At 44.6% G+C, this 15,265-nt stretch overlaps 1 protein-coding gene across 4 annotated transcripts in view; it reads right to left on the bottom strand.

Annotated features, from left to right (window-relative positions):
• Positions 1–6,262: 6,262 nt before the first annotated feature.
• Positions 6,263–15,265, bottom strand: part of CFAP57 (cilia and flagella associated protein 57) — a 45,554-nt gene continuing 36,551 nt past the window's right edge. For all 4 annotated transcript variants that reach the window (XM_037499039.2, XM_037499041.2, XM_054691127.1 and 1 more), the window contains 2 exons: positions 12,157–12,289; positions 6,263–6,611 (listed from right to left, as the gene is read on the bottom strand). In XM_037499039.2, coding sequence (XP_037354936.1) covers positions 6,406–6,611; positions 12,157–12,289 — 339 coding nt within the window. In that variant the 3' untranslated portion in view covers positions 6,263–6,405. The remainder of the gene's footprint in view (positions 6,612–12,156; positions 12,290–15,265) is intronic.

Genomic DNA, 15,265 nt, shown 5'->3' with positions numbered 1-15,265 from the left:
TTGGCTTTGGCCTGGGGTGGGGGTGGAGTCCACAAAGCCTATATGGAAATAGCTTTGGGACATCCTTTTCCCCCTAACACCGCCATAAGTCTAGGGCAGTACTGTTCAATGGAAATGACCATGAACCAGATATGGAATTTAACCCCTTCTTCTAGCCACATTACAAAAGTATTAAAAAACAGGTGAACTTAAAACACTAAACTTTTTATATAGCCTCCAAATATTTTCATTTGCATACATAGGTTATTAATTAGCTATTAGTATATTTACTATGCAAATTACTCATGAGTTATTTAATCTTGAAAGTACTCCAAGTACTTGCTCTTTACAGTGCATCTCAGTTCAGAGTAGCCACAGTTCAAATGCTCAGTTGCTACCTGTGCAGTGGTTCCCTTATCAGAAGGTACAGCTCTGGGTGTTCTTCCCCTACCCCTAGGGAAGTCTGGTTCCTGTGAATCTTGAGGACAACCACGTGGGCTTGCTACTCCTCAAAGTGTTACAGAGGTGTCTCCTGCCCTGGGAGAAGCAGGGGAGCAGAGATTCCAGCATGGCTCGCCCACTGTGTATCCCTCTTGCACATAACTGATGTTTATTTTATGTTCTGGTCCCAAAGAAGAGGGGTCAGTCCCAGCCAGACCCATGGTTCAGCTGTGCAAGAAATTTCCCCTTCTTTGCCCTGGAGGATTTGAAGGAAACTTTTTGGGTGAGGGGAACAAAGTTTAAAAAGCCATCAGTTTAAACACTGACTGGGTGAGTGTTCTCATTGTTTGTCTTATCAAAAAACTCCAGTTAAAGTGAATAGGCAGGCTCCCTGAAGGGCTGTTGAACTCTGTCCCCAATCATAGGTTGCTGGGGCAGCTCAGCCGGGAGGTAATGAAGGCCAGGGACAGGAGGTGGCAGTGGGTACAGCATGCTGCTCACCCAGCACACATTTACTATTTCCTTCTGCACCTGGCACTGTGGGCATGTTATAGAGCAACCCCAATATTAAACGGGTTCCTGGCTGTGGGTCCTCACCCGCGCGCTTTAAAGGGACTTATGAATACTCTACTACAGACACACACAAAAAGGTTAATAAAAGGTTTATTTACAAGAGGAAAGGAAATAAGGAAAATGTACAACTCAGGGAGAAAATAGGGAAATAAAGTCTTTAATGCGTCCTACCCAATCCGACGACCTGGAAACCCAAAGTCACTCTCAGAGCTGGCCGGACGCTGTGAGCTGGCGGAGAGCCAAAATGGGGGATTCCCCAAAGCCCACGTGTCTGCCTTTTCTATCCACCTGGCTGCTTAACCCCACCCTCAGGTCCCAGCCACCTTCCCTTTGGTGGTGATGGGATTTGGAGTTCCCAGTGTCTTTGGCTTTGACCTGGGGTGGGGGTGGAGTCCACAAAGCCTGTGTGGAATTAGCTTTGGGACATCCTTTTCCCCCTAACAATTCCCCCCTTTCACTTGTTGCCACCATTTCCATGGTGATGAAGATCGAATATATGGAGGTTGGGATGCAGTCTCAGATGAACATTTTTTCAGGTTACAGTGTGAAAGAAAACCAGTCTCTCCAGGTATTTGTCCATTGTGGAAAGCAAAAGTCCTCTACTCCAGGAAAAATAGTTCATCAGTTCAAGCCAAAAAAAAAAAAAAAAACATCTGGAGGCTTTAGCCAAAACAAGACAGCAGATATGTAAAAATCACAGGAAAAAAAATCTGAAAATGGTTCAACTGATGTAAAACACAAATTCCCAAGCCAGTTTTTCAACAGCAAATCGACATATGAAACAAACACACTGGAGAAACCAAAAATCACATTTGTGCTTATGGTAGCCAGAGCCATAGGGAAGCCCAATTTCCCCATGGGGCTGACTAACCACGAATGGCTCTGTGCTAATCACGTTGGGCGCCAAATCTGTTATAGGACAGGGAGAGGGGCAGCCCAAACCCCTCAAACCTGCCTATTCTAAATGGGTTCTGCCATCCGCCGCATCAACACAAAACATATGAGACTTTAATGGGAAGGAAATTTAATAAAACTAGGAAACAATACAGGTAAGGCAAAGAGTCTAGTTTCTAAATCAAGCACCCAAAGTTACCCGTCCCCTCGTGGGTAAAACTCCATCCATATGGGATCGGCCCAGAACAAGGCCCCAAAGCCTGCCACAAGTCTAAAGCATCTTCCAGTGGGGACCCACAGAAAAGGGTCAGAAACAACCAGACAAGCCCAAAAGGAAAAGAGCAAAATCAACATCAAGATAAAAGCTGCCATGGTCACCTCTCCACGGGTCTCACCCACATCTGTGTCACCCAGTCCACGACCAAAAGACAAGCACAGTTTCTTCACGTGTCTCTAGGATCCACGCGCCTCCTCCAGGTCTCCTGGCTCCATCCTGCTTCCTTCCTCAGTCTCTTCTCTGCAGCTTCTCCTCCTGCTCAGCTCCACCCTTCCTTGGGTGGGGCAGGGAAACTCCCCCTTTCCTGGGGACCACCCTGTTACAGGCACAGTGGGAAGAAGTCCAGTCCCTGCCCTCCTGCAGGGCAGCCTGGGAGAATGCTGGGCACAAAGAAACAGGTTGTGCTCCATGACTGACCCCAGACAGATATCCTCTGGAGTATCTGCCCCATTCACAGTAACCATCTTCACTGCAGGGATGAACCCCAGCAGCCAGGATTAGATTTTGTGACCCACTTCCATGGGTAAAGTTGATTGGATAGAGGTGAACTCAAGCTTGCCCCAAATAATCTCTTGACAATTTAAAATCAGACTAGACATTCCATTTCAGACTTGGGGCTTCTAATGAGAGATGCTAAGGTACCCATATGAACAACGTGAGTATGAACAATAAATACAAGTCCTCGTACAAGACTGGTCATTGTAGGGGATCAGGTACAAGGGTCCCTTCTGCTTTGTGGGCACAACAGTGTTTCTTCCTTGTAAATCTGCTCCCCACTCCAGCCTGGGGAAGTCTGACTGCATCTTAGGCATGCTCAAAGCATAAATAATCTCCAGTGGTCTAGGGGAACTCACCCCAGTGAGCTTGTGGAGAATATACCCCACTCCTCATCCTGAGATGCCTTCTTTCTCACTTCTTACTCCAAACCCAGAGCAGTTACTAAGGGAGGTCTTTCTGGATATGCAGATTCTCCCAGGCCCACCAGAGCCCTCAGGCACTCCTGGGGAGCAGCTTGTTGCCAATGCTGGTCATGCTTTGTGTAAGAAGCAAAGGGAAAGATGGATACTGATGCTAGAACCTCCTGTTGGTCAGGGTCTTTGGTACTGGGAGAACATGCTGCTGAGGAGGCGCAGCTGGGCAGCTCATAGTGTCTGCCAAGGCATTGCCAAGGCTCTAGAAGAAGGGCCGGGGAGCCAATGATATTTGGGGCCCAGAGAGAGGGCAGCCGCCAAACTCACCAGCTGTCACACTAGAATTGAATGGGTCTCCAGATATTAGCCATGGACTGCATGTAGAAGAACAAGAGTGTAGCCCATATGCCAATGCCCAGCCACCTGGGTGACGCGCAGGTCTCTAAGGCTGCTGCAGGGGAAGATGATTTCCAGGCCCACCCTGTAAATGAGGGGTCAATTAGATAAAGGAGCCAGCCCCATGAAGCAGGAGGTGGAACCAGTAGGCTGGGTACCCTTAACCCACAGGAGAGAGAACTCAGAAGGAGGTTTCAGAAACAGCAGCCACCCAACCAATGCCACAAGTCTGCCAGAACATGGAAGACAGCATGGAAAGGTAAACAAGACTGTGCCTCTGGCCCCAGAGTTGCAGCAAGAAGCTCTGCTCACCCTGGTGACCTGCACACGGAGGTGCCAGGCTCTGTGGGGCTGGCCCGGGCTTCATCCTCTGTCCCATCCTCATGTGCTGGAGAGCAGCTGTCACAGGCTCAGGCAAGCTTAGCTTGGTCGTTGCCAGCTCCTTTAACTTCTGGTTTAAACTCTCTGGGCATCACGCCTGCAACTTCCACCACCTGGCCTGGAGTTCTGTTTGGGCACCTCTCCAGTGCAGGGCTGAGGGCAATCGCCTGCATGAGCCGGTGCCAATTACCTCACTCCTTCTTGGGCTTGGTTTCCTTATTTGTAACCTAAGGCCTGTCTTGCAGGTGAAATGTGGAAATTTGATTGGAAGTAATTTTTATTTTATTTATTTATTTAAAAAAGATTTATTTATTTAAGAACCCAGGTACAGGCCAGATGCACGGGAGGGTGAGAGGGTTCACCAGAGACAGAGCAGGAAACAGAACAGGCAGACTGATGAAATACACTGCTGAGGGGAGCAGCGGGAGCGACAGGAGAGGTCTGCTCACCATGAGGGTCCCTTGGGGCAGGGCGGGATTGAACTGGCGCTGCAGAGTCTGCTTCATAGCGTCTGCTTCAGCGCTCAAACGCCTGTGCCACCAAACTTCAGGGGAGGCCCTGAAGTAATTTTTAAATTGAAAAATCTAATTGGAATGTTGCTTCAACCTAACTGCAGTGAATTTCCTGCTGGCCCCCAGAAAAGGCCCAATTTCTGCACATTTCAACTTCTCAGGTCCTATGTCCTTTTTGCTTGGCTAACTCCTATCCAGTCCTTAAGCAGAAGGATTCACTTCTCTGCATCTACACTGCCACCAACTTGGTCCAAGCCAGAGTGTTTTCTTAACTGTTTCCCCTGTCTCCACTATTGGGGCACTCATCGATTCCCCATCTGGTTACCCCAGTGAACTTTAAAAACAGATACAGTCCTTGTGCCTAGTAAAAGAGGCAGACACAAATGACTGCATAGATGTGTGACAGGGAGGGTTATGAAGGAAATCAACATGGCATGTGTTATTTAAATGGAAGGCAGGGAGGAGTCAGGGAATACCTTAGGAAGGGCCATTTCAACCGAGCTGTGAAGGAAGAGTAGAAGTTCACCAAGGCAGGTGCAAGAGCATTCTTAGACAGAGGGAATGGTATGTGGAAATACCCTGGGGAAGGGAAGAACTTGGCCTTTTATAGGGCCTGAAGGCAGGCCAGAGTGGCAAGAGCTTAGGGGGTGGTGGGCAGTGATTATCGGAGTGTAACTCTTGCCTCTAGGCAGTCCCTTCTCTTTAGTGTGCCTTTACCATCTGGCCTGTTCACCTCCCTGAATTTATTTCAAGGCAGTTTCTTCTGCAAAGGTAAAGTCATGAGGCTAAGTTGGAACAGAAGGCTGGATCTGAATCCCTGCACAGCCCATCAGCCACAAGACAATGTCCCGGGCTTGGTGATTGTAGCTGGATCTCTCAGGGGGGCCTGAATTTCTTCCTGCTCTCTGGGCTTGGCCTCCTAGTGGGCAGAGGGCATGCTGGCCAGGAGGTGGTAAGCTGGCTGCTCTGGCGAGGTGTGGGCTGGTGGGGGACAGAGAGTCCCACGTAGGCTTAGCTTGGTGGCTTCTGGGTGCACCTTCCCTCTGCTTCCTCCAGCCTTTAGGAGCCTTGCCAATTGTGACAGCTCTTGGGTGAAACTGACCCAACAGCAATGGCCAAAATTGGGGTAAAGCAGCCTGAGAGATGCCTTGAGAGGCCAGGTTTAAGACAGTAGGACCAGCAGGAAATGGGGTTTGAATATTTGGATTTAGAGGATGTCTGGTCTCTGCAGGTGGGAGAGGATGGAGACATCTGGGTTACGTTCCTTGTTCTTAAGTGCAAAAAAAAACCCTACCTTTCCTGGCATGTGTGGCTGGCTTACCTACTATGGGGCTAGAGGAAGAGGTGCCCCCCCACCCAGGAATTGGGGAACAGGTTAAGACTATTCTGAATAAAGATGGCAAGTCAGAAGTGGTGTGGGGTTCAGAGAAGTAAGGGCAGAGCTCTACTTTCAGTCCTAACAACAGGGCAGCACAGAGTGGAAGACCTGGAGGGATTCTGGTAACTGTGCCATGTTCATTATTTTACTCTCCTCTTTTCTGTCATCTTTACACAGAAGTAAAAAATCTCAGAAACCTCATTATGTTTCACAAAGGAGGAGAAAATGTAGGAGGCTTTCTCTGGTCCTGCTTTGCTGGCAGAGCCAGGCTGGCTCTGGTCAGATGTGACCTGGTCAGATGCTGCAAGGCTTAGAGACAGGAGGGGAGCTGGCAGCCCGACCCTGAGGGCCAGAGAAGAAAGGGGTGCAGCAGGAAGCTGGTGTCAAATCTCACGTGAGCTCAGGGATAGGCAGCAGTGGCTTTGGATGAGCAGGAGCCCCCAGTCAGCAGCACCCTCTTCTTCCCTTACTCTTCCTGATCTCCCCTACTAAGCAGAGTTGAACCTTTCATGGGCACACGCCTTTATTCGGAGCCATGTCCCAAATTCCCCAGCGCAGGAGAAAGAGGTGGGTGTGGTCAGTGCCTTAGGGACCCCAGGCCAGAGTCAGCGGTGTTCCTTCTGCTGTGGCTGGAAAGGGTTCACCGGAGCCAGGCTTTCTGGCCTAGGTCTCACAGTCCATATTTGAATTGAAGAGGGTGGGAAGCCGAATGCCGGTGAGGGGTTGGAACCCCGGGACCTGGTCTTGCTCTTGGATTTGGTCTCTGAGGCGCTGGATTTCTAAGCGTTGCATTTCAATGATTCTCCCCGTTTCTTCTTGCTCATTTAGTCTTTTGGTGGAAGTCGTGCGGGTCATGTCCTCGCTGGGCACTGTAAGGGGCAGAGAGGGACTAAGGTGGGCCTGTTACTAGAAATGATATATACCCATTAAACAATCACTTCCCACCCTCCCCTCACAACCCTGGCGACGATCATTCTGTCGTCTGTCCTTAGGAATTTGACTCTCTGGGTATCTCAGATAACGGACTCATACAGAATTTGTCTTTTTGTAACTGGCTTGTTTCCCTTAGCATAATGTCCTCAAGTTTCATCTACGCTGTGTCATGTGTCAGAATTTCCTTCCTTCTTAAGACTGGATAATATTTCACTACACGCACACACACACAAACACACACAATTTTGTTTCTCCATTCATCCATCGCTGGACAACTGAGTTGCTACCACCTTTTGGCTATCGCGAACAAAGCTGTTATGAAGACAGATGTGCATCCATATCCCGGAGACCTCGCTTTCAATCCCTTCAGATATACACCCCAAAAGTGGAACTCCTGGGCCGTAGGGAAACCAACTTTCTTAAGAACCACCATACAGTTTCCCCAGGGCTGCATCGTTTCACATTCTTAGATCTCCCTCTGCTACCACGGTTTCTATTTCCCCAGATCCGTGTCAACACTTACTATTATTTTTAAATTTTCACTTCCTTGGGAGTGTGAGCTGGAATCTGGTGTTTTTGGTTCCATTTCCCCAATGATCAGAGAAGTTGAACATATTTTCATGTGTTTATTGGCTAGTTCTTTGGAAGGGGAATGTTTATTCAAGTCCCTTTCCAATGTTTAAATAGTTTTGTTTTGTTTTGGTTGCTGAGTTGTAAGAGTTACTCACACATCTGGATATTAACCTCCATCAGATATCTGATTTGCAAGCTCTTTTCCCCCATTTCATAGGTTGACTGGGTCCTTTGATGCACAGGAGTTTTAGATTTTGATGTAGTCTAATGTATTTTTTCTTTTGCTGCCTGTGCTTTTGGGATCATGGCCAAAAAATGATTGCCAAGCCATGCCAAACCACCTAATAGATGGCATTGCCATCCTTTCCCCTGAGAAACCATGTCTCCAATTCCTTCCCCGCAGTCAAGCTCCTCTCTTTGGGAAGGATCTCTTTCCTGCCCACCCATTCTCTGTACATCTGGAGGAAAAACCAGAAAAACTTTGGAGGCCAAGGAAGGGAGCATTTCAAAGATGAAGTGGTTAGCAATGGACGCAACCAGCTCTGCCTTGGGCCTCCGACTGGTCTGTGGGCCATCATCAGAGGACTTGACTTATCCGGCGCTTCCCTGGAGATATCTGACCCCTCCCTTTCTGGCCTTTACTCCTTGACTCTTTGCTTTAATTTCTATGCTCTTGATCTTATAGTATTTCTTCTTTTTTCTAGGTCTCGACCTTCATCTTCTCTCTACTACTTGTTGCCCCTGATTAAACTGTGGCCCTGGAGCGCAGTGGGGAGCAGCACCTCCGGGGAGCTACAGCCGCACACAAGCCTACAGTAAGCCCATCTACCTGCCTGGGTCTGCACAGTTCGCCTCTGCCTTATTTCTGTTTACCTCTCCACCTCCTCCCTTAGCTACTTCCTCTTTCCTGGTTACCAACACAGTCATTGGATCAGCTCTGTGCCCCCCACACCCCATGGCCTTGTGCACACAGTTACTTACCCAGTCACCCCTGCCTTCCCCTGGGAGACCCAACCTGTGTTTGTAAGGCCACAGTCCTGAAGGTACCCCAGTGGAGTGTCTGGAAATATTCTAAGACTCAGAATTTTCCTTTCTCTGCTCTGACACGAGCAGGCCTGGCCACACCATTGTCCCTTCTCCCCTGTGCTTCTCCAGGTGTTAGAAGGATCTTGACACAGGTTGTAGCTTTAAGGGTTGCTGGGATGCCTAATCCCTGGATGAGGTCAACTGACCTCAGAGGTGTGTAGTGGGATGGTCTGCGCAGGCGGACTTCCCCAACATGCAAAGAATGTGACGATCAGCCACTGCAGAGTTACAGGGCAGCTCAGAGGTGGCACAGAGCTGCTGGTGGGTGGCTGGCCTCCAGGTCATCTCCTAGAACCTGACCTGGGAGGCACTGTCCCCTGAATGGTCCTGGGGCACAGCTCTGCCTCCTGGGAGGCCAGTTTACATGTGCTGGGCCCAACTGAGGACTTTGCCCTTGTTTTCTGTTTTGACTCATTCCACGGTCTGTGAGCATCTTGAGGGTGTGGGCTGTACTTAGTCTGACTCTTCCCTTTACCCCTGCTTTCCTTTCCTTGCCTGCAGATCAGAGTTGGTTTCTGGCTACAGAGGGGCTCCTTTGCTGTGTAAACCATCCTGTCCTCCTTTCTCCATGGCTGTACAGTCAGTTCTTTCCTCGTGTTCCCCCCACGCCCTGACCCTCACTCTCCTGCCTCAGTCTCCTCTCTTTCCTTGCTCTGCCTGCACCCACCACCTTCCAGGCCTGGCCAGTCTCCCTGCTGCTCACAGCTCCCTTCAGCAGATTAAGTTCTGATTTGATTAGTAGATAAGGAAAAATAAGAATGTGATTACTGATACAGCTGGATTCACTTCTGCTCTTTTAGTTGCATTTGATGTGTGTGTGACTATTCTTTCCTTTGAAAAAATTTGGAGTTTTTTCCTTTACAGGTTTGAAAGGTATATACTCTCTTCTCCCTTTCCCCTTCAACCACTTTCCTTTCTTTCTCTACATCCTCACCAATACTTGCTATTTTTTTTTTATACTAGTCATCATAATGGGTGTGAAGTGGTATCTCGCTGTGGTTTCAAGTTGCTTATTTTTAATGCTTTCTACTTTAAGCACCTTTTACCTGCTTATTAGACATCTGCCTGTGTTCTTTGGAGAGATATCTTGTATTCAAGTCCTTTGCCTTTATTTATTTTTGAGTTGTAGTTCTTTATATATTCCAGATATCAATCCTCTATTTGTTAATGATTTGCAAATATTTTTCTTCCATTTTGTGGCTACCTTTTATTCTTGATAGTATTCTTTGATGCACAAAAGTTTTAAGTTTTGATGCAGTTCAGTTGATCTGTTTTTTCCTTTAGTTGACTGTGCTTTTGATGTCTTATCTAAGAAATCATTACCAAGCCCCATGTCAAGAGACTTTGCCCCTGTATTTTCGTCTATGAGTTTTATAGTTTTAGCTCTTACATTTTATAGTTTTAGCTCTTACATTTAGGTCTTTGATCCATTTTGAGGTAATTTTTGTATATGGTATTAGTTAAGAGTACGTCTTCACGCCTTTGCATGTGGCTATCCAGTTTCCCCAGCACCAAATATTGAAAAGATTGTCCTTTCCCTATTGAAAGGTCATATGACCACTATCCTGAAAATCACTGACTATGTGAAGTTTTCTCTCTGGGCTCTCTATTCTATTCCATTGGTTGATATATCTGTCTTTACAGCAGCATCAGACTGTTGTGATTACTAAAGCATTGCAGAAATTTTTGAAATCACTAAGTGTGAGAGTTCCAACTATATATTTTTTCCAAGATTGTTTTTGCTATTCAGAGTAAATTGAGATTCTATCTTAATTTTAGGATGCATTTTCTATTTCTGCAAAATATCATGGAACTTTTCATAGGGATTGCATTGAGCTGATAGATTACTTTGGATAATATGACATCTTAATAATATCAAGTCTTTCAGTCCGTGAACAGAAGTTGTTTTTTCACTTATTGGAGACTTTAATTTCTTTCAGTGATGTTTTATAGTTTTCAGGGTACAAGCCTTTGCCTTATTGGTTAAATTAAATTCTAAGTATTTGATTATTTTTGATTCATTATAAGTGAAATTATTAATGTCATTTTCAGCTGGTTCATTGTTAGTATATGAAAGTGCTACTGATATTTTGTGTGTTGATTTTGCATTCTGCAATTGGGAATTTTTGATCCTTTGTGTAAAATCTCTCTTTGTTCTTTTTGGAAGTTGGGAGAGTTTTTTCTTTTGTACTCTGATATTCTGAAATTTCATTATAATGGATCTGACATGGGTCACTTTTTAAACACTGTACTGGGTCCTAGGTGACTTCAGCAGATTCTTAAAGATTTTCCCTCTTATTTTCAACTCCACTTTTACCCCCAGAGATACCTCCAGAGATATCTGTGTCTGCTAACTCCTAAGCTTTTTGAGGGTTCTGTGGTGTAGCTGGGTCTATGAAATCAGTTACTATTCATCACTCATCTATTCATCTTCCAGCTTTCAAAATTTTGTGTTTCTTGTTGCCTTTGTGTATAATTTGATCTTACGGCTTATTTACATAATTTTGGTAGATTTTTAATTAGCCATGTTTAATAAGAAATCCCAATGATATATTTTTAGAAACCAAAAAACAGGCAGCTATGTCTGTTAGGCCTCTTAATTGTGATATGAGTGAAAACAATATAATTAATGCTAAAGCTAAAGCAGTTTGGGGGATTGCCCCATGTTCAAAATCAGAGGTTTAAAATCAGACTTAGGTTCTTTCTCTCCAAGGCAGACAATTGGTAATCTTCAACTGTTACAAATGAAACCTTCCTTGAATAGAACTATGTCATGCAAATGATACACCTATACACTCATACAGTGTATTTGAACCCCACTGACTTAACTGTCCATTGAAATGCCTTCTATTCTTGTTTATTTTTTGACTGCCTGGGTAAGAAATGGATATCCGAAGAATGTTCTTCTTTATTGTCTAAAAACCTTCAGTTAAAGACTGAAGACTGTCCCATTGGATCTATGTGGTAAGTTTCTCACAGGATTTAGTACCAAGAAGATGTCACTATTTCTTTATCAGTATGGGCCTCTTATACCTTCTAGGGATTATTTTGAAGCAAATCAAGCATATTATTTGCGTGCTGGAATTTTACTCAAGGAAGACTTTAATTGCAATAGTTGAAGACAACTATTATCAATGTCTTCAGAAAAAACAAACTTTTTTTCCATAAATGAGAACTATCATATTTCTGTTTCCCTTTTTGCCTTGATTATCAGAAATTCAGAGGAACTTTAGGATATAGTTGCAATAACTAATTAATTTGCTATTTCTAATGTAATTCTTTCCTCTCTCCCTTTAAGCAGTTTCTGATCTTTCTTTTCAATTTTTATATTAATTGTAAAGAGCCACAAACCTTTATTCACAACTCTAAAGTACAAAAAGTTCTAAAAAATAAAGAGTTTTTTGGTTTATGAGGATTAGTGTGCATATTTATATGTTTCACTACAGAAACACTAATGTAATGCTTCTCGGCCTTTTGGCTAAGATCAAGTGCAGAAACACTAATGTGTTTGATTTTGGGGCAGAGCCCCAGACACCTCCACGGGTATTAAGTAACATAGTCTATAGTATGTTCTTTGTACAATCTGAAAGATTTTGAAACCACAGGTAACACCAAGTATGTTAAACCTGTGACAATGTGAATCTGGTAAGGGCCTTTGAATAGCAGGTAGGTAGCAAGGAGAAGCTCCAGGTCAAGGGATGGATGCAGCCTGATACAGGAGGACACCCACGAGAGGCAGCCTCAGGGCTAAAGGAGGCCTGCATGTGCTGCCATCAGTCCCTTGACCCAGTGCCCATCTTGCGTGGTCAGTGGCAACATTACCTGTCTCTGGAACATCCTGTGGCCGGATTTTCTTGGTTAGTTTCAGAGCTGCTTCAAGATCATAAACCTGGGAGCGGGTTAACTTCAGCTCCCTGCGGAGCTCATTAATTTCCTTGATCAGGGAAACATTTTCCTGCAGAAAAAAAGGATTAGAGAGTGAGTAGAGATGGATGAGTGATTGGTGGGCAAAGAGCCCACCCTGGCCTTGAGCTCACTGTGTGGGGAATGGGTGGGTTTGGGTCTGCACCTTGCTCCTCTAGTGGGGCATGAGTCTGTGTCCTGGTGCATGGATTCTCCCAAGGACCAACTAACTCACCTCCAGGTGGCTCTGGCAGCATAAGATACAGACATAAGATACATTCCCATCCATCCAGGCTCTTTCCAACATCATCAGCAGCAACATCAATGCTTTTCTCAGCACTTTATATGAAATATGCTGTGCATATTTTATTCAATTTTTTCATTCATTTGCTGAATTTACATGTGTATCATTATCTGCTAGGTCCTTGGGATGTAGACAGAAATGAGGCATGACTTCTTTACAAATATTTTCATATTAATCTGACAGTCATTTTCATAGCTGTCTTTGTGGCTACAATTTCACTTTGGATACACAGGCTTCACTCACCCTCCACCAATACTGACGTGCCAGTGACCTGTCCCAATTTTCCCCCTGTTCCTTCCCTCCTCTCCCCTATTCTCTTTAGTAAACTGCTTATTTTTCACAGTCTAAGAATTATTTTTGCCGTGCTTTGCCTGTATGTGATCTTTGGTTATTTACATTCCGCAAATTAGGGAAACCATACAGTATCTGTCTTTCATTTTCTGACCTCACTTAGCATAATCACCGCAAGTTCTATCCATTTTGTCTCAAAATGCACTATTTTGTCTTTTTCACAGCTTAACAGTATTCCATTGAGTATGTATTCCACAATTTCTTTATTCAGTCATCTATCACTGAGCACTTACGTTGACTCCATGACCTGGCAGTTGGGGACAGTACTGCTATGAATACAGTACATAAACCCTTCCATATTAGAGTTTTCATATTCTTTGGGTAAATACCTAGCAATGGTATTGCTGGATCATAATTTTTTAAAGGTATTTCCATATCGTTCTCCATTGGGTTGCACCAAATTACATTTCCACCAACAGTGATTGAGTTCTTTTTCTCCACAGCCTTGCCAACATTTGTTGTTTCTGTTCTTTTTGATGTGGGCCATTCTCACAGGGGTGAGGCAATATCTCATTGTGGTTTTGATTTATATTTCCCTTTAATTAATGATGCTGAACATTTTTTCATGTGCCTGCAGATTTTTGAATATCTTCTCTGGAGAAGTGTCTAGAGCTTCTCCTCCCCCACTCTTTTTTTTTTTTTAAAGATTTATTTATTTATGCATACATGAACTGGGGTACAGGCCAGAGGCATGGGGGGTGGGAGGATTCACCAGAGACAGCAGGGAACAGAACAGGCAGATTGACTGAAGTACACTGCTGAGGGGAGCAGCGGGTGAGACAGGAGAGGTCTGCTGCACCGTGTGGGTTGCTCCCTGGCCAGCTGGGGGACCAAACTCGTGCTGCAGTAGCCATGGACAGCTTCATATGTTGCGTTCCAGCTCCACTCCCCCACCCACCCCAGCCCCATGCCACAGGGAGGCCCCCACTCCCCCCCTCTTTTTTTATTGGGTTGTTTTTTATTTTGTTAGGTTGTATAAGCACTTTATATATTTTGGAACCTAATGCTGTGTTAAACATGTGCTGAGCAGATATCTTTCCCCAGTCTGTAAGCTGCCTTTCTGTTTAGTTATACTCAAACTAAAGCTTTTTCGTTTGATGGCATCCCACTTGCTTACTTTTGCTTTTGTTTCACTTGCCATTGGAATTGTATCCTCAAATATTCTTTCTGCAGTTGATATCTATGTTTTCTGTTAAGCATTTTATGGCCTCAGGTCTTATATATAGGTCCTTACTCCATTTAAATCAATTTTTGTGTATGGAGTTAAGTAAGGCTTTAGTTTCATTTTTTTTTTTCATTTGCATGTGACTGGACATGTTTCCCACCATTATTTGTTAAAGAGGCTTTCCTTTCTCCATTGTATGGTTGTGGCTCCTTTGTTCAAGATTAAGTGTCCATATTTATGTAGGTTTATTTCTGGACTCTATTCCATTAATCTGTATTTCTGTTTTCATTCCATACTGTTTTATTTATTATTGCTGTGTAGTATAGTTTGAAGTCAGGGCATGTGATGCCTCCATTTTTCTTCTTTTCTCTCAGGATTGCTTTGGCTATTTGAGGTCTTTTGTGGTTTCACATAAATTTTATTATTTTTTTAAAAGTATTTCTAAAATAAGTATTTTTTAAAATAAGTCATTGGGATTTCAATAAGTATTATGCTGAATTTGCAAATAGCCGTAGATAATACAATCACTTTAACATTGCTTATTCTTCTAATCCATGAATATGGGATATTTTTCCATTTCTTTTTTTCTTCATTTCCTTTAAGAGTATCTTCCAGGTTTTGATTTGAAGATGTTATTTCTGTTCCTAGCAGTATATTGCTTAGTGAGGAACCAGAATAGCAAATGATTAATAAACATTTGGTGCAAGATGGCATATTGCAAGACAATATCCATTGCAAGTTCACTTCTCTTGTTTGTGTTGGACAAAAATCCGTCTATCCATCCAACATTTACACAGTATTATCATATGGCCAGCACTGAGTTGATGCTGAAGTAGATCCAAATAAGACCTGGCCTCTGCTCTTGAGAAATTTTGGGTGTAGAGGAGAACATGGGCACAGTGTGGCCTGGTGGTCATCTTGGCATGGTGGGGTATGGGGTAAAGGGGAATGACTCTGCCCGAATGACCAGGTGGATCCTGAGGAATGGGCCCCTAGGCTGAAGTTACCAAGGAGAAGAGAAGGGAGCAGCAGGAACAAAGTTACAGCAGCACATGGAGGTGTGCGTGGGGACGTGTGGCAGTTCTGCATCACTGGCAGAGTGGGAACAAGTAGGAGTGAGGAGGGAGAGACTGCTAGAGCCCAGGAGGTGCTGGGTCTGTGCTCTGGACCAAGCTGTCTCGTCTCTTCCCATACCTCGAGTCACTGCT

The sequence above is a fragment of the Talpa occidentalis genome, unplaced genomic scaffold (genome assembly GCF_014898055.3).
Source record: "Talpa occidentalis isolate TD23 unplaced genomic scaffold, MPIMG_talOcc4v2.1 talOcc4.9, whole genome shotgun sequence".
Classification (NCBI taxonomy): domain Eukaryota; kingdom Metazoa; phylum Chordata; class Mammalia; order Eulipotyphla; family Talpidae; genus Talpa; species Talpa occidentalis.
Note: the sequence above shows the minus strand (reverse complement) of the source record. Positions and strands in the feature narration are given on the sequence as shown.